The sequence below is a fragment of the Stomoxys calcitrans genome, chromosome 5, assembly GCF_963082655.1.
Source record: "Stomoxys calcitrans chromosome 5, idStoCalc2.1, whole genome shotgun sequence".
Lineage (NCBI taxonomy): Eukaryota > Metazoa > Arthropoda > Insecta > Diptera > Muscidae > Stomoxys > Stomoxys calcitrans.
The window spans coordinates 51,321,135-51,340,940 of record NC_081556.1 but is presented as its reverse complement, the minus strand read 5'-3'; the positions used below and the strand labels follow the sequence as shown (position 1 = coordinate 51,340,940).

General features: G+C 40.7%; 1 protein-coding gene across 3 annotated transcripts in view; it reads left to right on the top strand.

Annotated features, from left to right (window-relative positions):
- The window catches only part of LOC106095738 (protein pangolin, isoforms A/H/I/S), a 42,635-nt gene extending 27,785 nt beyond the window's left edge, over positions 1 to 14,850 (top strand). For all 3 annotated transcript variants that reach the window (XM_013263065.2, XM_013263064.2, XM_013263066.2), the window contains 2 exons: positions 2,526 to 4,072; positions 14,598 to 14,850. In XM_013263065.2, coding sequence (XP_013118519.1) covers positions 2,526 to 3,562 — 1,037 coding nt within the window. In that variant the 3' untranslated portion in view covers positions 3,563 to 4,072; positions 14,598 to 14,850. The remainder of the gene's footprint in view (positions 1 to 2,525; positions 4,073 to 14,597) is intronic.
- The last annotated feature ends 4,956 nt before the right edge of the window (positions 14,851 to 19,806 follow it).

Genomic DNA, 19,806 nt, shown 5'->3' with positions numbered 1-19,806 from the left:
AGAAATTTGTTAGTTCTATGGCTTTGACCGTAGATTTAAGCACAGCGAAATATTTAAAAATTTTAAAATTAACTTTTTGAATTTTTGATTTTCTTCCACGAAATCTTTTTAAAATCCTCCGATTTAGGGTCCTAGGCCCATAAAAGCCACATTTATGATCTGATTTTGCTGAAATTTGGGACAGCAAGTTGTGTTAGGCCCTTCGACATCCTTCGTTAATTTGGCCCAGATCGGTTCAGATATGGATATAGTTGCCAGGTAGACCGATCCTCCGATTTAGGGTCATAGGCCCATAAAAGCCTCATTTATAATTCGATTTTGTTGAAATTTGGGACAGTGAGTTGTGTTCGGCCCTTCGACATCCCTCGTCAATTTGGCTCAGATCGGTCCAGATTTGGATATAGCTGCCATATAGACCGATCCTCCGATTTGGGGTCATAGGCTTATAAAAGCCTCATTTATTATCCGATTTTGCTGAAATTTGGGACAGTGAGTTGTATTAGGCCCTTCGAGATCCTTCGTCAATTTGGCCCAGATCGGTCCAGATTTGGATATAGCTGCCATATAGACCGATCCTCCGATTTGGGGTCATAGGCTTATAAAAGCCTCATTTATTATCCGATTTTGCTGAAATTTGGGACAGTGAGTTGTATTAGGCCCTTCGAGATCCTTCGTCAATTTGGCCCAGATCGGTCCAGATTTGGATATAGCTGCCAGTAAGACCGATCTCTCGATTTAAGGTTTTGGACCTATAAAAGGCGCGTTTGTTGGCCAATTTCGCCGAGACTTGCAACTTGGCCCAAATCGGTCCAGATTTGGATATAGCTGCCATGTAGACCGATCCTCCGATTTGGGGTCTTAGGCCCATAAAAGCCACATTTATTATCCGATTTTGCTGAAATTTGGGACAGTGAGTTGTATTAGGCCCTTCGAGATCCTTCGTCAATTTGGCCCAGATCGGTCCAGATTTGGATATAGCTGCTAGTTAGACCGATCTCTCGATTTAAGGTTTTGGGCCTATAAAAGGCGCGTTTGTTGGCCAATTTCGCCGAGAGTTGCAACTTGGCCCAAATCGGTCCAGATTTGGATAAAGCTGCCATGTAGACCGATTTAAAGCCTTGGCCCCATAAAAGGCGCATTTATAATCCGATTTCACTGAAATTTGACACAGTGAATTATGATATGCTTTTCGACATCCGTGTCGTATGTGGTTCAGATCGATTTATTTTTAGATATAGCTACTAAAAAGACCAATATTTTTTAATACACAATTGAACGATAACTTGTACTTATTAGTATTTGGTCCAAATCGGAACATATTTCGATATAACTGCTATGGGACATAAGGTATGCAATTTTCACCGGATTTTGATGAAAGGTACTTTACATATATACCCGATGTGGTGGGTATCCAAAGCCGAACTTACTGCCTTTTTATTTGATTTTTTTTAGTTTAGTTTTCAAAAATACATTTATTGAAACTTTGTCATTGAAAACATTTGATTAAAATTTTATGTTATGAAAAATTTGATTTATATGTGGTCTTTAGAAAATTTATATTTAAAATTTTGTCCTTAAAAAATTATTGAAATATGGTTAGAAGAGTAATTTTTGAGGCCCAAGTCTGGACAAAGTTTTGTATTGAAACAATTCCATTGAATTTTTGTCTTTAGAAAAGCAACATTGAAATTTTCTCTTAAGAAAAACTTTCTTTGAAGTTCTGCTTTCATTGAAATTTTGTCTTCAAAAATGTTCTCTGAAATTTTATCTTAATAAATATGTCATTGAAATTTTGTTTGTAAAACAGATAGTTAAATTTTTTATTTTAATTTCGAGGACCAGGCGGCCCGGCACCCATCTGCCGGTTATCGTTAGGATAAGCAATAAGCTTATATTCAGAAAACCAAATTCCTTTAAACAGAAGAATATCCATACGAAAAATTGTAACCAGAGAATGAGAAACCCGGCTTTAACTTGTTTTTAAATATTGTGAAAATTATTGTTATAGTGACTAGTCAGAGGCAGACATTTCTCCAACTGTTTTTGAAAAAGTCCTTAGGGGAAAAAAGTTTTAAATTGTCGCTATTATATATTTGTAAGTGAATATATTTTAGTGATATAGCATAAGAGGTAAGATGTAATCTAATAATCTACTGTCTCGGCCCAGACGCTCAAAAACTAAAAAATAAAATTTAAATGTTTTTAACTTGTTGTTTCGTTTTGTTGTGTCCATACATTTCCTACTGGCATGCTTGTTAAATGTGCATCTAGAAATATATTTCCCAAATAAAACTCCTCTACCAAAAGAATTCTGTGTGTTTTCACTTTAGGTAAACCCTGTCCCCGCCTCCGCCCTCTCACACAAACAGACACACACACACACACTTATATTAATTTATAACGACATATTTACCACGTAATTCCCAAGTAGTTTTATTTGTGTCTGAAAAAATAACAAAAATAAAAGAAAGTTTGCTAATTAAATTAAATTCCATCAAAAACGTTTATTGTATACTCCAAAAAAGTTAATCACATCATGGCCAATATGCGTCGCACAAGCTCCCCCAGTGATGATTTGGGCAGCACCGATGAGTTAAAAATTTTCAAAGATGAGGGTGGTCGTGAGGATGAGAACATATCATCGGAGAATTTGTTCGAAGAGAAATCCAGTTTAATCGACTTAACGGAAAGTGAGGAGAAAAGCGTAGAGATATCAACACCGTGTGGTCCCAATCGCATGGAGCATGATCCATCGGTTTTTAACATGGGCTATCTGGTGGCCCCGTATTCATATCCGAACGCGACAATCGGAGGCCTGCCGGCCACAATAGCAAACAGAATTACCTTATACGATAGTCTTCCCCCTCCCGCACACTGTGGCATTCCGCCTTATCAATTAGATACCAAAGCCATGGGCTTAACGAAACAAGCTATGTACTCCCTTCACCCCAGCCAATATCCCCACCCCATGTTGGGACCGGATCTGTCCCAAATCGCCTCGTGGCACCCGCCGTCTGTATATTCACCACCATCTAGTTTTACAATTCCCAATATTTTGAATTCAGTACACCACCGAGCACCCTCCAATATGATTGGACCCCATCACCTGCCGTTGGCGCCCAGTCCCAAGGAGGAGTTCGACCACGACGCCAATCCAACCGTCAATCATCGATATTCAAAGAATCCCTATAACAAACCAGCGACAAAGAATACCCAGCGCAACAACAACGACGACAAGAAGAAACCGCATATCAAGAAGCCCCTAAATGCCTTCATGCTCTACATGAAGGAGATGCGAGCTAAGGTTGTGGCCGAGTGTACTCTCAAAGAGTCGGCAGCTATCAATCAGATTCTGGGCAGGCGATGGCATGAGTTGTCACGCGAAGAGCAGAGCGTCTATTACGAGAAATCTCGAAGGGAGCGCCAATTGCACATGGAACTGTATCCGGGCTATGTGTTGAAGAATAGTAAGCGTAAGAGAGAGCGAACGGCGAAAAATGCAACCAGTACAACGAAAAAAATTGAGTCTGAATCGTCGATATATGGCGAATTGAAAAAGTAGTGTACAAGTGTAACTTACCGACTTTATGTAAGTTGGAACGGGAGCAGCAATGCCAAATATCTGCCATTGCTAATGAAGTACAACATTGTGAACATGGCGGCGTATTTGAAGACAAAGGTTGAGGTGGAGATGGAAGTGAAAGTGGAAGTAGAAGTTATGAAGAAGAGAACAACGCCAAGACTATTAGTAATGTGGAGAAATCATGCAATTGCATTCTTAAACGATATCGACTTATACGACATCATAGTGTATCCAGTCCAAGTGATTTTCCCCCTTGAAGCTCTCGCACTAGTCGTCGTATATCAACTTATGGTCGTCGGCAGTTCAGCAATATTGGCAATATTTAAACAACAACGTTCTTATGCTGTTATGTTATGTTCTACAAAAACAACAACAACAACAAGTGCTTCTGATTTTATACAACAACACATGCATTATACACATATAAATCTACAAAAGGATAAATTTGCATCACCATAAGGGATTCAGGATTCACTTGAATATGAACAGGTAAAGGAAACCACCCTCCTTCCAAACTCCCATTTTTGCGATATTATTGGTGTTCAATTTTAATTTTATTTTATTTTTTTTTATTTTTATACAATTCAAGATATTCTAAATAAATATTCTAAATTTTGGAATTTCTAATAGTTTTTGTCCTCGTTGTAATATTTTTATGTATTCATACCTTACTTTATGACTTGTATTTTATATTGCGCTATATGTAATTGCAATCCCCAAAATTGAAGAATATAGTTGAACCCAATAAGTGCCATATGTTTTTTAAGACAACCCGCTCAGTATCTTTTGGTTCCACCAGTTGAACCCGCTCGGTAACTTTTGGGTCCAGATATCTCAATCAAAAGCTGTACTCAAGCAAAACTCTTAGTTGGGTTAGTTTGGATAAGTAAGGTCAGATTAAAGTGACAGTCTTTGAACGGACTCAAGATGTAAGTGCATTACAATGCCACAGTAGCGACGGACCATAGCCACTGGTGGGAATCGAACCCACATTACCAACTCGGCTATCGGGGCCCTCAAAACACGTATTTAGGTTAGGTTATGTTTAAGTGACAGTCTAGCGTTGAACCATCCAGATCGTTTTAAAAAGCCCAACCACTTACTAATCTCCACATCCGCTAATTCATCGAAATAAGAACCTAAAGTGAAATTTCTTCTACTTGCACGAACAGCAGATGTGGAATGGGAAAAATATTGGTGGAAAGTCTGTCTAAGACTTTAATTTTTAAGCACAATTTTACATAACTATAGCTGAGATATTAACCAGATTGTGTGCAATAGAAGGCTTAAAAATACTTTTCCTAGAGATTGCCTATCATTGTTATGACATTCACCATTTCTTAAATGCAAGCATGGCCAGTCAACAGCCTTCTCTACAAGACCAGTCCTAGTTCTTGAAAGTAAACGCCAAAGCCCATCTGATCGTCTTGTATGGAACCATCCATACATAAGTCTTCTTCTTTTATTAGATCAGGCAGTACATTTGCAAGAAACTCAATACAGTCCAGCAAAACGGAATTCGACGATTAGAACATCACCCACTCCCAAGAAGCCCACTTACTCAAGATTTGGAAGACTAAGATAGACAAAGATCCTAGATAAATCAGGCAGTACAGGGACGGGAGATTTGATACAGCCCAACGGGACACGACGATGAAATCGTCACGGACTTTCTCAAGATTCGGTAGACTAGGATAGGTAAAGATCCTAATATTGACACATTAGTCAGTGCAGTGACAGTAAACTCAAGTCAGCTAAAAGAACAGGAAGGAGACTATGAGACTATCACCCACTCCCAATTAGCCCTTTACTGGAGGACCAATGATTGAGGTCATCCATATAAACCCCAACTGGAGCAAGACGGCTGCACGATGGAGAAAATCAGCAAGGGCAGGATTTATATTGCCTCAATTCAAGAGCCATGGACGACCCGGACCAAAGTTTCTGAACTGAACCATATCAACTACCAAGCATTCTATGCTAACACTGATGCGTTATTTTTTCATAAAACTTTAAATTGTATATATTCTCCAGAGTTGTCAACGTGGGATACAACAATAATGAGATGAGGAACATACCTGTCATTACTTTATCTGCTTTTCGACTCTCCGACAACGCCATCCACATCAGAGCTGCAATGACAGCAAAACAGACAGAGATGATGTACTAATAGGGTGCGATGCGAACTCTCACCACATTTTGTGGAGTAGTACCAACATTGATAAGCGGGCCAAGCCCTGGCAGATTTCTTGAATACTAACGTCCTAATAATACTTAACATTGGTAGCACCGCTACCTTTGTGTTAAATATGACAATATGTTCGAAACATCTAATCGACGAGGTTCAGGATTTTTAGAGTCTCCATGGAGCACTCCTTCTCTGACCATCGATACATTAGGTTTAGGATAGTTCGACCCTCCCCAAATCCGATAAGCTTCCGTAATAAGTTGAAAACAAACTGGAAAAAATTCGGTAGACTAATCAAAAGACTTGGAATAATGGGGTTGATCGAAGGCTTATCATTACAGAACTATGGTAAAGGAAGCCTTGCGGAGCTTCCAATCATTTAAGTGAGCCGGATCTGATGGAATATTTCCGGCGTTACTACAAAAGGAGGCGGACTATCAGGCGCCCCATTTGACCACTATTTTCACAGCTTGTCTAGAACTTGTATATACTCCGAAGGCCTGGCAGTAGAAAAGGGTGGTGTTTATACCCAAGCTCGGCAAGGCAAGTTATGCGACACCAAAGGCCTACAGACCCATAAGCTCTACGTCCTTTCTACTCAAAATCATGGAACGTATTGTGGGCACTATGATAAAGAGTAGGACATCTAGCGAACTGCTCAAATACAAAGAGCATGCCTATGTCAAGGGAAAGTCGGTGGAGACTGCCCTGCACGAGGTTGTGCATAAAATAGACGAATCCTTCGATGCCAAAACGTACACCCTGGCGGTATGCATTGACATCGAGTGGGCTTTTAACAATGTGCGGACCGAGACTGGATAAATTATATGCTAAGGAACAGGTGGATAAATTGTGTGTCGCATGACATAAATATAAGGAAGAAAGTGGCACAAGGCACGCCAAAGGGGTGCATTTTATCGCAACTCCTATGGGTGACCACCATAAATGACCTATGTCGGATGCTGACTGAGGAGGGCTTTGAAACCGTCTGCTAGGCAGACGATGTTATAAGACTTCTGAGCGGTAACGATCCGAACGAGCTATACAGAAGGGCTGAAAGAGTCTTGCATATGGCATATGACTGGGCTAGACCTAGAGGTCTCAATGTTAACCTAGAGAAGACTGAAATATGCCTGTTCACGAGGAAGACGAAGGTTCGTCAATTTAACGCACCACGTTTCCTCAATAAGACGATTTCGATATCTGACAAGGTCAAATACTTAGGTGTGTTCTTGGACAGGAAACTGCATTGGAAGTGTTACATAAAGGAGCGTACTGAGAAGGCTCAGCTCTTACCATCGCGGTATAATCGAAGCGACGATAGGAAACCTGGAATGGAAGAAGTTTCCGATCGGATACCTGAGATTTACCTTGAAGTCGAGTGCGAGGCACTGCTGCCATCGGCACAGTCTTAGATTGACGAAACCCCAGTATTGCCATCTGGAAGATCATTACACGGATGGATCAAAGCTAGAGAACAGAGTGGGCCTGGGGGTCTACATTGAGAACCCAGGGACTGAGATCTGTTTTAGACTGCCTGACCATAATACGGTCTTGCAGGCGGATAGTTAAGAGCGTGGGTGACGAATGCGCATGCAACCGTGTGGAACAGCGAAACGTTCAATAGGAAGACGAAAATCTTATAGGGGGATCCAGATCGTAAGAAGACGAGGCTATTACTGAAAGGAAGTAAGAAGGAGGTCAGTCAAGCTGTTGAGGTCAGTCAAGCTATTGGTCGAGGGCATGTGGGGAAGATGATGAGACGTTGGAGTATTTCCTTTGTTATTGCCTGGCTTTCGCGGTTAAAAGACACGGGTACTTAGGTGTGGACACAATACCAGACGTGGACCAACTTTGGGGAGTCTAATGGAAAACAATTAAGGATTTTGTAAGTACCACAGGATTCCTAACTTAAAATTTTATAGTTCGATGTTATTTTTTTTTTTTTTTTGTATTAAGAGCGCACAACAAGCCGAATACTGGCTTAGGTGTATGTCCATAGTGACATGGGACAGATTAATATCCGTGCCCTCTTTTGTATTTAACCTAACCTAACGGTCCATGTATATCTGTAAATCATAGATGGGAATCATGCACATCCGCATAGGAAAAACGAGTAGAAGCACACGGACAATGTAAACAACTTCGTGTGGCTTCGTTCGGCTGCCTCTATTTGAATGCTATTTCATTTATTTGAAGTTTGATGATACTGACACAAACGCAGTTTGGTCATTTCAACAGTGTTAGTGTGCCCATCACTGCTGCAGATGTAATTTGTATATATTTTAAAAATACATTCAAAGAACATGTCCGGCCGAACTGAACGCGCTTTTACTTTTTTTCAATATGTTGTTGGGCTTTCAGTGTTTTTTTAGGGCCGAGCTTATCCGCCTGGGATTATCCAGTAGATACTGGATTGTTTCAGTGGTAATATCGTTGCGTCACACCTTTTTCCCCAATTAAAACGACTACTGCATAGTCAAGTCAATGAATTTTTCCAGCGTTTTCTTAATATATTTTACCCCAAAAAAAAAAAAAAAATAATGAAATATTAGAGCTTCTTCTTTAATAAAATTAAAAATTTTTCATGGTGAGCAGGAACAGAATGGTGAAACATTATATATCATTCGTTTTCAGTTATTTCAACATATTTATTGTAAAGCCATCGGACATATTACGCAATTAAACTATGCATATATGTATTCACCCTTATTCCGGTAACAATACCGTAGTCGAGTTTCGATATTTTTACAAAATGGTATTATGATTCCCGGCCGAAACGGGATAACTTTGAGCACCTCACAGGCTGGAACTTTAAGCTCCGACTTGTGTTGCCACGGGAAGTTTAGCTGAAAGCTATCGGGCGCCTCCACAGGTTGCGAATGGTGAAAAGCTCCGTTTTTATGCGGAGTAGCTGAAAATGCGACCGCGGGCAGTCAACGATTTTCGAGAGGAGAGTCTCAGTGGGAGTCGGGTGGCACTGGCTCTTAATTAAATTCTGAGTGCCAATGATACTCGAGATGACAAGGCGAGTTATTGGCGCCTTCAAATAACCAATGGCCAACATCAGAGTCTGTTCGCATGTTAGGGGCGGATTGAGGCGTTCGTCGGATCTTGGAGCAAGCGGCTCACCACAACGAGGGATACATGTGCAATCCCTCAAAACCCATGCGGTTGGGGCGCTGGGCCAGTAATCCGCCCCCGGACAACTATGAGAATTACTATTAGAAACATAGGAATAGGAAAAACGGATCCCCTCAACGTTGACGACCCACGCAAACGAAAAAAAGGACCAGATTTGCGGATCTGCACCTGGAATGTTCGCACTCTTTATAGAAAAGGTGCAGTATACGCGCTGGCGGATGTATTTGAGAGGTACTAGGCAGATATTACCACCTTTAAGGAAGTGCGATGGACTGGAAATGCCGTAACTATAACAACAAACGGAGACGAATTATAGCTGCCATAACACGAGGCATGAATTTGGCTGTGGATTTGTGGTTAGTCGGAGACTGACACACCTTGTCTCCAGCTTTACTCCGGTGGATGAGAGGCTAGCCACAATCCGCATAAAGGCCAAATTCAACATTAGCCATGCCCCAACAGAAGACAAGGACGAGCAGACCAAGGATATTTTCTACGGGCGCCTAGAGAGAGAATATGACCGCTGCCCCGTCAATTTTATTTAAATTGTTCTGGGAGATTTTAATGTGAATAAAGGGAAGGAACATCTTTGGTTCAACGGAAAGTTTAGCCTCCACGAGATAACGTCCAGTAATGAGTTGAGGCTGATAGATTTCGCCGCGGCAAAAAACGTGGTAGTTAGTAGCACCAGATTTCAACATAAAAATATCAGCAAAGCCACATGGCTGTCACCCGATCAAACCACGAGTAACCAAATTGATCACGTTGTGATAGAAGGAAGGCATTCATCCAGATGTACGATCGATCCGTGGAGCGAATATAGATTCGGATCATTACCTTGTCGCAGCAAAGGTTCGCACCCGTTTGAACATGACGAGGAAAGTACGATCTGACACTGCACGGAAGCAGGACTTTGAAAAGCTGAAATCACAACAGATGTCATCGGCATACTCCACTCGTCTGATCCAACTGCTTGATGACAGCACTCCTGCTTCGATCATATAATGGTGCAGTGGCAAACTATTGCCCACTCCATGGAAAATGCCGCGAAATCCGTACTAGGGTGCCGGAAGCCTCCCCCAAGAAATCTATAGTACGACCAAAAGTGTCGAGATGTTACTGAAGCCTAGAATGCGGCATATAGAGCAACCCTGCAATCAGTGGCAACGCGCCAGATGAAAGAGAGGTATCGGGAAAAAAGGAGAGAGGAGAAACGTCTATTCCGCAGAAAGAAAAAGGAAATGGAAAGACGTGAGTGTGAGCGAATTAAGATGTACAGGAGTCAGAATGAAGTCCGGAAATTCTACCCAAGAATTAAACACAAACCGATGGCTTTGGTGCAGAGACAAAGAAGGAAATATGGTGACTGACACAGATAACATGCTGAGGTTATGGAAAGAACATTTTACCCAACTGCTAGTGTCCGTCGTTGGGGGCGAAGAGGATCCAAGTATCAGTGACCCGATTGAAGAACAACAAGGCGAAAGGAGCCGACGGGTTACCCGCTGAACTAGTACCGCTAGTATCCCACGTTGGCGAATGCGTATATGGTGGTATAAATTGTTTACCTCCTAGCCAGAATGAGGTCCAAGTAGCAGTGGCCCGACTAAAAAACGACAAGGCACAGGAGCCGACGAGTAACCCGCTGTCCCCGGATGACACTTGCTGATACGCGTTCCTCAGTAAGAATAGGAAAGGATCTCTCCGAACCATTCAACACCAAACCAGGTATCAGACAAAGAGACAGCCTATCGTGTTATCTCTTTAATAACCTGCTGGAGAAGATTATATGAGATGCAGATGTGAATAGATATGGTACACTAATCGCAAGAGAACACATGCTACTCGCCTATGCCGACGACATCGATATCATAGGTCGGTCACCGGAAGTAGTAACTGCAGCCTTTAAAAGAGTCGAAAGAGAGTCAGTGAAAATGGGTCTGGCAGTAAATGGAGATAAGACGAAATTAATGGTTTCAACTTCCAAAACGCCTTGTACAAGCGAACCACAATTTTGAGGTAGTCAGTAACTTTATCTACCTCGGCACCGCCGTAACCGAAACGAATGACACCAGCTATGAGATGAAGCGAACGTTAATACTGGCAAACCGATGCTACTTTGGGCTAAGTAGCTACTTTTGGCTAAGCAGTTTAGAAACAAGGCCACCTCTCGACAGACAAAGATTACACTATACAAGACACTGATACATGCCTCAGAACCATACTACATGTTGTTATATGGTTCTGAGGCATGGGTACTTGTGAAAGCAGACGAGGATGTGCTTGGTGTATTTGGGAGAAAGCCACACAGATTGGAGCTCAAAAGCTCAGCCTGTGTGATGTTCATAGTTATCGCGTGCCGGTATTACTGGTATATGATATGCTTATACCAGTAATACCGGCAATGGATGATAGGTTAAGTGTACCAGTAGTCGGCATTTTAAGTGTACCAGTAGTCGGTATTTAAAGGATTTTGCCTTTTCCAATCCATCTTCCTTCCAGGTTTAAATGTTCAATTCAACTGAAATTTGGTTTTTACAATTGAAAATTTTGTATTGGTTTAGATGTATTAACTAAAAACTTCAATGTCTTTTATAAATTTTGTGAAATTTCCCTATTGGGAAAGTATGTAGAAAGTTCCATACTGTTCAATTATCCGAATTTCAGGAAAATAGGTTAAAAAATAAGTAATTTGTGAAGGCAAGGAGTTCAATCGAGTAGATCTATATAGAATAATTGCAAATTTTTGCCCATGAACATTCGACTAAGGAGCCGAGTTCGAACGGCGTACCGCAGTGCGACACCTCTTTGGAGAGAAGTTTTACATGTCATAGTACCTCACAAATGTTGCCAGCATTAGGTGGGGATAACCACCGCTAAAAAATTTTTTTTGATGGTCTCGCCAGGATTCGCACCCAGGCGTTCAGTGTCATAGGCGGACATACTAACCTCTGCGCTACGGTAGTCTCCTCCTCTATACAGAAGGGTTACTCAAATATACCCGATATAAAAAATATTCGATGCGAATATAGAGGGTATCATACAGTCTCTCTTTATAACGCATTTATTAACAATTTTGCGAAACAGATTAAAAAATTTGCCTTTTATAAGCTCAAATTGCGAGATCTATCTATGTGGTAGCTTTATCAAAATATGATACGATATAGACAATTTTCGAATAAAAGGGGATCTAATTTAACACATTTTTGAAAACTTCGGAAGAATTGTGTAAAAAATGTTCCTTTTCTGAACTGAAGACGGTAAACAGTGTAATCGTTTACAACGGGTTTGTATAGAAATGTAGTTCGAAAATGGGCCTCCATAATCGAACTGAACTCCACAGTGGGCAAAAAAATAATCTGTACCAAATTTCAACTCTTAATTTTAAGAGGCTGCAGCGTGATTATAACAATTAAGGGACATAGGCGGACAAGTTCTGTGCAACGTAGGCCTCCAACGTAGTACATATTACTATTTCGTCCGAAGGCAGGTAAATTTCGAAAATAGGCTACATCGGGCAATATATTGATATATCTTCCTTATAAATTATTCGGAAATTTCAAAAAATTTCAATCGTTTTTTTTTTACTGAATATGCATTTTGTTAATTGATTTTGTTTCTATCATCTTTTTTCAAAAACATTGATTAATTTTATCTTTCTCAATTAAAATCAGCAGTTTCAATTAAAAAATTAATTGGATCAATTATTTTGGTGTTCGAAACCGATTTTTTTCTGTGTAGGAGCACTTACCCTATAAGACGATAATCGGAAAATTGAATTGCTCTTTTCGGTGTTTTAAGTTTCTTTAATTAGTGCCAGATCTACGCCTCCTCAATAGTTAAAACATTTCCAGACTATAAGGTATCCACCATATCGGGTCATCGGTTGTAAGTCATAATTTTTGAATTTTCTCCAACCTAACTTTGAACATAAAACATATCCATTTGAACCAAAAATGATGTTTTGGACTTAATTTGGGTAAGTTCAGATTTCACCGTGGGGTTAGTGCCCATTAATGCGTCTTCCTACTGTTTGGTTTCTAAATCAGTTCGTTGTGACTGAACAAAATTTGAATCGATCGCTTATCATGTATGTTTGTCAGCTTTGAGCTGATTAGCCAGAATAGGAACTTCCTATTCGTTTGTCTTCTTGCATTCTGTGCGAGCGTTCCGCTTCTGAGTTCTGGTTCTAAAATTTTTCTCAAAATTTTTTTCGCCAAAACTTACTAAATCCGCACCGAATTTAATGCTACATCTTATGCCTCTGGTCATTGTGGCTACTCAAATTGCAGCGACCATTGTCATGAGGTTAAGGGAGCTTTCTCATTAATCATGTGGCGGCTACGGGCACTGTGATATCCTTAATACGATATCCGATGTTCCAGGCAGTGTGGATTACATCCTACTTGAACCGCTTTTTGATAAAAATTACTGTACCACTATTCCTGATAGAACCGATTGGAACTACGATATTCCTGATAACAGAAGTTACATAGACTTATATACGGATGGTTCCAAACTAAACGACCAGGTGGGTTTTGGGTGTACTCTAAAGATCTAGAACTGGTCATATCGAAGGGGTTACCCGACCACTGCAGTGTATATCAAGCAGAGATCCTTGCTGTTAAGGAAGTGGTGGAATGGCTAAGATATAATGTCATTACGACGATTGGCATAAATTTCTTCTCAGACAGCCATTAAATTCCTGGAAAACGTATTTCTGAACACAAAAACCGCCCACGACTGTCGCAGATCTCTCAACGAAATGGCTGAACAGTTCAAAATTCACCTGTTCTGAGTGCCGGGCCACAGAGATATCCCAGGGAATTCTGAAGCAGACGAGCTTTCGAGATTAGGAACTACCTTAAACATTCTAGGGATACGGGAATCTGTGGGTATGCCTCTGGCGACATGTAAGCTAAGTTTTCAGGATCAGGCCCGAAGCGCAACGAATGATAGATGGTCACAAAGAAGGGGCTGTGAGCATTTCAAAACTATGTGGCCTCATCTAGACTTGAAGAGTTCTACTGCTTTGCTGTCATTGGCTAGAAGGTCACTGTCTAATCAGAAAACATGCTGACAGACTGAAGGTTACAGCAACGACTTTTGCAGAAGCTGTGAGTACATCGAAGAAGAAGAGACTATAGAACACCTTCTGTGTGTGTGTCCCGCACTAGCAGTTAGAAGGAGTCCCACTTTAGGTTCTCATTTCTTTGAGAACCTGTCTGTTTAGCGGATGTGAACATTCGCAAGTTATTGGGCTTTTTAGCGATTTGGTTGGTTCAACGGTAGGAGCTAGAAGGCATCTTTCTCTTCTGTTCCTGTGGTATCACAATGGACGAAAACGTCTAAGTGAGTGAGTGGCAGACTGCCACTTAAACCAAACCTTGTGTTACAGGGTGGCATTGTAATCATCGAAGATTACTTTTGGTTTCATTGAAAGAAAAAGAACGTTTTGATCATTCTACGTGGTGTGGCAGATTGACCAAACGAGTATATCGTATTTGCTACCGAAAATTTCGCTATAACTGCGTACCGGGCTTAAAAGAAAACACAACTCAACATGTAATCGTTATTTTTGTTTTTACTTATAATTTCATTTATGGTAGTTTTACAACACCCGTTGAATAGCATTAAGATTTTTCTATTAATAACCCGCGTAAACCATTTTCTTTTTTGCAGGTGGCCAAACGGAGCCCGTGTTTGGGCCAGAAGAACCCAGTGGTGTGAAAGGTATCATATGAACGGTCTTGTTCTACATACAACATTATATACAATACAAACTAGTCTCTAAGCCATATGTACATGTTATTGAATGCCAAAAAATCAACAAACAAACAAACAAACCAACAAAACAAACAAACAAACAACAACAAATAGATTATAATAAATAAAAGATAAATGTTAAAGACCACAACACCATTTCACCACCAAAGCTAAAAACGCTCTGCATTCGAATCGAATCGAATTGAAATCGAATTTATTTTTTTATGATTTTCAAAGAAACAAAATTGGCTGTAAATAAAAATGAGATAAGAAAACAGAAAAAAATTACATACCTATTTATTGGAGTTTAAGATTGGCAATTTGATTCGAAGTTTGTAGAAAATTTAATTTAATCTCTTCGGTAGTTTTCTCCAAGGGATAACTTCATTTAGTAGAGTCAAGCATCATTGTCATCATTGAAAGTAATGGAGCCAAAGAGGTAAGGAAGAAGGATGAGAGCTATAGTTACTTTTTCACTGCCAACATTCCTACGAAAGTTTGGCTTTAAATCCGTTCGATAGCATAAAATACATATTTCAGAGATCTTTACCTCCAAAATAATGTTGGCGGTATGTTACATAACAATCTTCTCTATCAGAAAAGGTTCATTTTTCTATTTCCATTGCGAGGTATGCAATTTTGGCCAGTAGATTTCTATTGAGAATGCGTAAATCATCGATATCAGGTAAAAAGTTAGCCTTTTGTTGACTCCAGATCTTAAACCGTGAGATCGGCTTATATAGCAGCTACAGAGTCTGTTCCGGTCTGGACAATCACGGCAAGTATTTCAAGGTTTATAATACCGTCCTCAAATTGTTTGTAGCTGACGTTTTGTTATTTCGCCCCGCAAGAATATTCTGCAACTCGTAATAGATAGAGATGGGCGATGGGTAAATACCCAAAAGGTATTTACCCGGAAAATTTGGGCAAATACCAGGGTATATACCCATTTATACCCAAAAGCTGGGTATTTATAATTTCGCCTATATCTTGGATAAAAAAATATTTTCCAAACAATTTTTGATGATTTCGTATTCTTTGTATATATACCTGATCTTCTGATCCCATAAAATCGGATTTTAGTTATATATGGCCGCTATATATAGACCGATGTCCAGACTTGAGACAATAAATTGGTAATTTTTCATCCGATTTCGACGAAATTTGGCACAGTGAGTTCTGGTAGACCCCTACCTATTTCTCTTAAGTGTGGTTTAGATCGGACTGCATTTGTATATTGTTGCTCTTAAACCGACCGCTCGATCTCCCTATATTTGGTATTGAGGCCATAAAAGATACATTTTTTACCCGAATTCGATGAAATTTTTCACAGTGTGTTCTGGTAGACCCCTACCCATTCCTATCAAATGTGGTCCAGATCGGACCATATTTGAATATAGCTGACATATAGACCGATCTCCCGATATAGTGTAATGAGCCTATAAAAAGAGCATTTTTCATCCGATTTCAATGAAATTTGTCACAGCGAGTTCTGGTATTCCTCTAAACCTTTTTCTTGAATATCGTCCAGATCGGACCAAATTTGGATATAGCTGCCATAGACCGATCTCGCGATATGGAGTTTGAGCTCTTAACAGGAGCATTTTCCATCCGATTTTGATGAAATTTGAAACAGTGAGTTTTGATATTCAAGGTTTAGAAGGGTACCAAAACGCACTGTTTCAAATTTCATCCAAATCGAATGAAAAATGCTCCTTTTATGAGATCAATACCCCATATGGGGAGATAGGTCTATATGGCAGCTATATCCAAATATGGAAAAATGGATCTTTTATGGCCGGGAGATCTGGCGGTCGGTCTAAGGGCAACTATATCCAAATACAGTCCGATCTGAACCACACTTCAGAGAAATGGTTAGGAGTCTAACAGAACTCACTGTGCCAAATTTCATCGAAGTCGGATAAAAAATGACCAATTTATTGCCTCAAGTCTTTAAGTCTGAAGATCGGTCTATATAGCGGCTTTATATAACTAACATCCTATTTAATAGATCAGAATATCAGGTTTATGTACAAAGAATACGAAAACATTAAAAATTGTTTGGAAATTATTTTTTTGGCCAAGATATCGCCAAAATTATAAATACCCAAAAAGGTATTTATTGGGTATTTACCCGGTAGAAACCCATCAGTAGTAATAGGTAGTTATTTTCGGAAAAAAAATGTAAGCGTAATGTAAATGTAAATGTAATGGCGGTTGATGATCTTCGCCTGTTTCCGTCACGTCATATCTAGAGCCCGGGAAAAAGTTTAGAATGGGCTCTAAAGATATATCAGCTGCGGTGGTTGCTGTTGTAGCCACATTTGCATGTGGATCCTCGTCATGCTCCTGTAAGTGAGCAAGCTCGTTTCGGTCCAAAGGACCTATCGCCGCGGGCAGGGTGGCCATTGGTTATTTAAAGGCGCAAATAACCTGCCCTGTCTTATCGCGCATCATTGGCACTCAGTATTTGTGCAAGATCCGGTTCCGCCCGCTTTCGCACTAAGACTCTCTGCAACCACTATCCGCAACCTGTGGGCGCTGAACACCACACAAATCTAACCTCATTGTTCCAGCCTGTGTGGTGCTCAAAGGAAGATATTCCTTCTCGACCAATATCTCACTCATGGATTTCAATGATTCACCCCAGATCCTAAATTCATAACATACATAACCACCGACTGAAAGATAGGTAGAATGGATGAGGCCGGTCTGAAAGAGTTGTATCCTACGGATTCAACAAGTTGAGACTGAAGGTCTATAGAAGCGGCGTGGTTGGGGAATCAGGAGACGACTATGCAGTTGTTGCCGAACACTTGGGGAACAATCGACTACATCGCTAAAGTCTGGTGGATTGCTGGGACTGAAAATCCCCCTGCCACTATCGAGACAGGAGGGGGAAGGTATCGAAACGGGACCCGACAAGCCCTGTGTGGGAGTGTCATCCGGTAGGACTGGGCTCAAAGTGTGCGCCAGCGGGGAAGGTCGGAACTCAAAAAGTACTCCGACCGCAGCAGCTAGTAAAGCATCTAAGGAGGAATCGTCCTCACCGCAAGTGTCCAGTGTCCTGTGTGAGAGTGGTTCCACTGCTTTTTCAATGGTTCCTGAATGCGTACGGAGGCGCATCATGAAAAGATCTAACGAATTTCGTGAGGGTGAACCCCTGGCGGAATCAGAAGACAACGCTTACACAACAGTGACCGAAAATCTGAATCCTGACTATGGTTCTGGTTATGTAGATAAGTCTCAACAATTGTAAGGCCGCTCTGGCGGCACTAAAGGTCTTCCTGATAGCAGGGGAATTTGACGTGATTCTTATCCAGGAACCAGGGGTATGTGGAGGAATGGGTATATAGGAAGGGTACGAAGGGTCTGCGAAGAAACAAATTGATTTTTCGTTTATTTATCCTTATATAATGTTCGTAGTTAGTATATGTGTGTGTTAAGAGAGCTAGCATCCATTTGAGCGCAAATACTCAAAAGAGCACCTTTGCCCATGCTTGGGTAGTTTCAGCCTTGTAGAAAGTACTGCAGAAATGATCTCTCGCTAAACATGAAGAAAGGCGGATAGGGATAAATTTAGGCATACATTCTGCACGACTATTCCCTCTCGAACTGAAAAGGAAGTGGAAACTGAGGAGGATATATATACATAATGGCCAAGAAGGTCACGAGGGTCCTGAATGACTTAGCATGTCAGAGAATGTATGGACAATGTCTAGTGAGGAAACACTAAAACTACCCGTGACACATTTCCGTTGATACACGTTTCCCGGGAAACTCCAGCCTGAAGAGGTTGTCGCTGTTGGGGAAATTGTTTGGGCGATAAAAATTTTCGACTCCTTTAAATCGTTAGACCCTGATGATGGATAGATATATACTCTGCTTGTATCAACATGTGGTATATACCTGTGGAATGGAGGAACACACAGGTAATTTTCAATAAATTCAAAACGGAAGAAAACCTTACCACACAAAGGCAAAAAATTTTCGCCCATCGCTTTGGTCTGCCATCCTTTATGATGAAGACTCTAGAGAGATTGATAGAAACATATCTTAGAACAAAGATCGCTGGAAATCGCCTGTCTCGGCAACAGCATGCACATATTAAGGGCAAATTCAGTGAAACACTCTTTCACGACTTGGTCGGCTATATAGAATGTTCTCTCCCTGTCAAGGAATACGCAATGCATTTCTTGGTGTTAAGGGTGCTTTCAATGATGTAAAACCGGCGACAACCATGAAGAATCTGGAGATTCTCTGCATCAATAGTTTACTTGGTTGTTGCTCCTATAGGTGAGCAAGCTCGTTGCGGTCCAAAGAACCGAGCGCTGCGGGAACAGGGTGGTCATTGGTTATTTAAAGGCGCCAATAACTCGCCTTGTCATATTGAACATCATAAGCTCTAGAGCTGGCAAACTATCTAATAATAAATATCGATGGAATCGATACTATTGTTAATTTGCTATCACTTATATTTTAAATAAAAATGGGAAGTAAATCAGGATATTGATTTATTAATGTACGGATCGAGTAAAACCAAATTTAAGTCAAGAGAGAAATCATTGTACAAAATGTTAGCCCAATTGGATGAGAATTGCGCCCTCTTGAGGCGCAATGTGTTTTATGGGATACAATCAATGTCGGATCGCTTATTTTGGCAAAAAATTGAACTTTGCCGAAAGTATCGGTAGGAAAAATATCAATCAATATTCGGACAAAAAATAAAATATCGATGGCTCCATCGATATTTTGCCATCTCTAATAGGCACTGAGTATTTGTTCAGGAGTCGGTGCCTCCTGGCCTCTCGATACCGTTAATTGCCCGCGATTGCCGTTGCAGCTACTCTGTATGGAGCTTTACACCTCATTGATCTGAGCTCAATGTTCCAGCTTGTGTGGTGCTCACAGCTATGCTGTGCCGGGTCCTACATGATGTTGTGACGGCGCTTCACATACTGTTGAATATTCAGACGGAACCAAATGATGGCTAGCTTGTGCATCACAGCCGCACTGAGGACGGCACTAAATTTAATGCTACACCTTATGGACATTGCGACTAAACAAACTGTTTCGACCACTGCTGTGAAGCTAAGGGAGCTCCTTGGTCATGCAGCGGCTACGG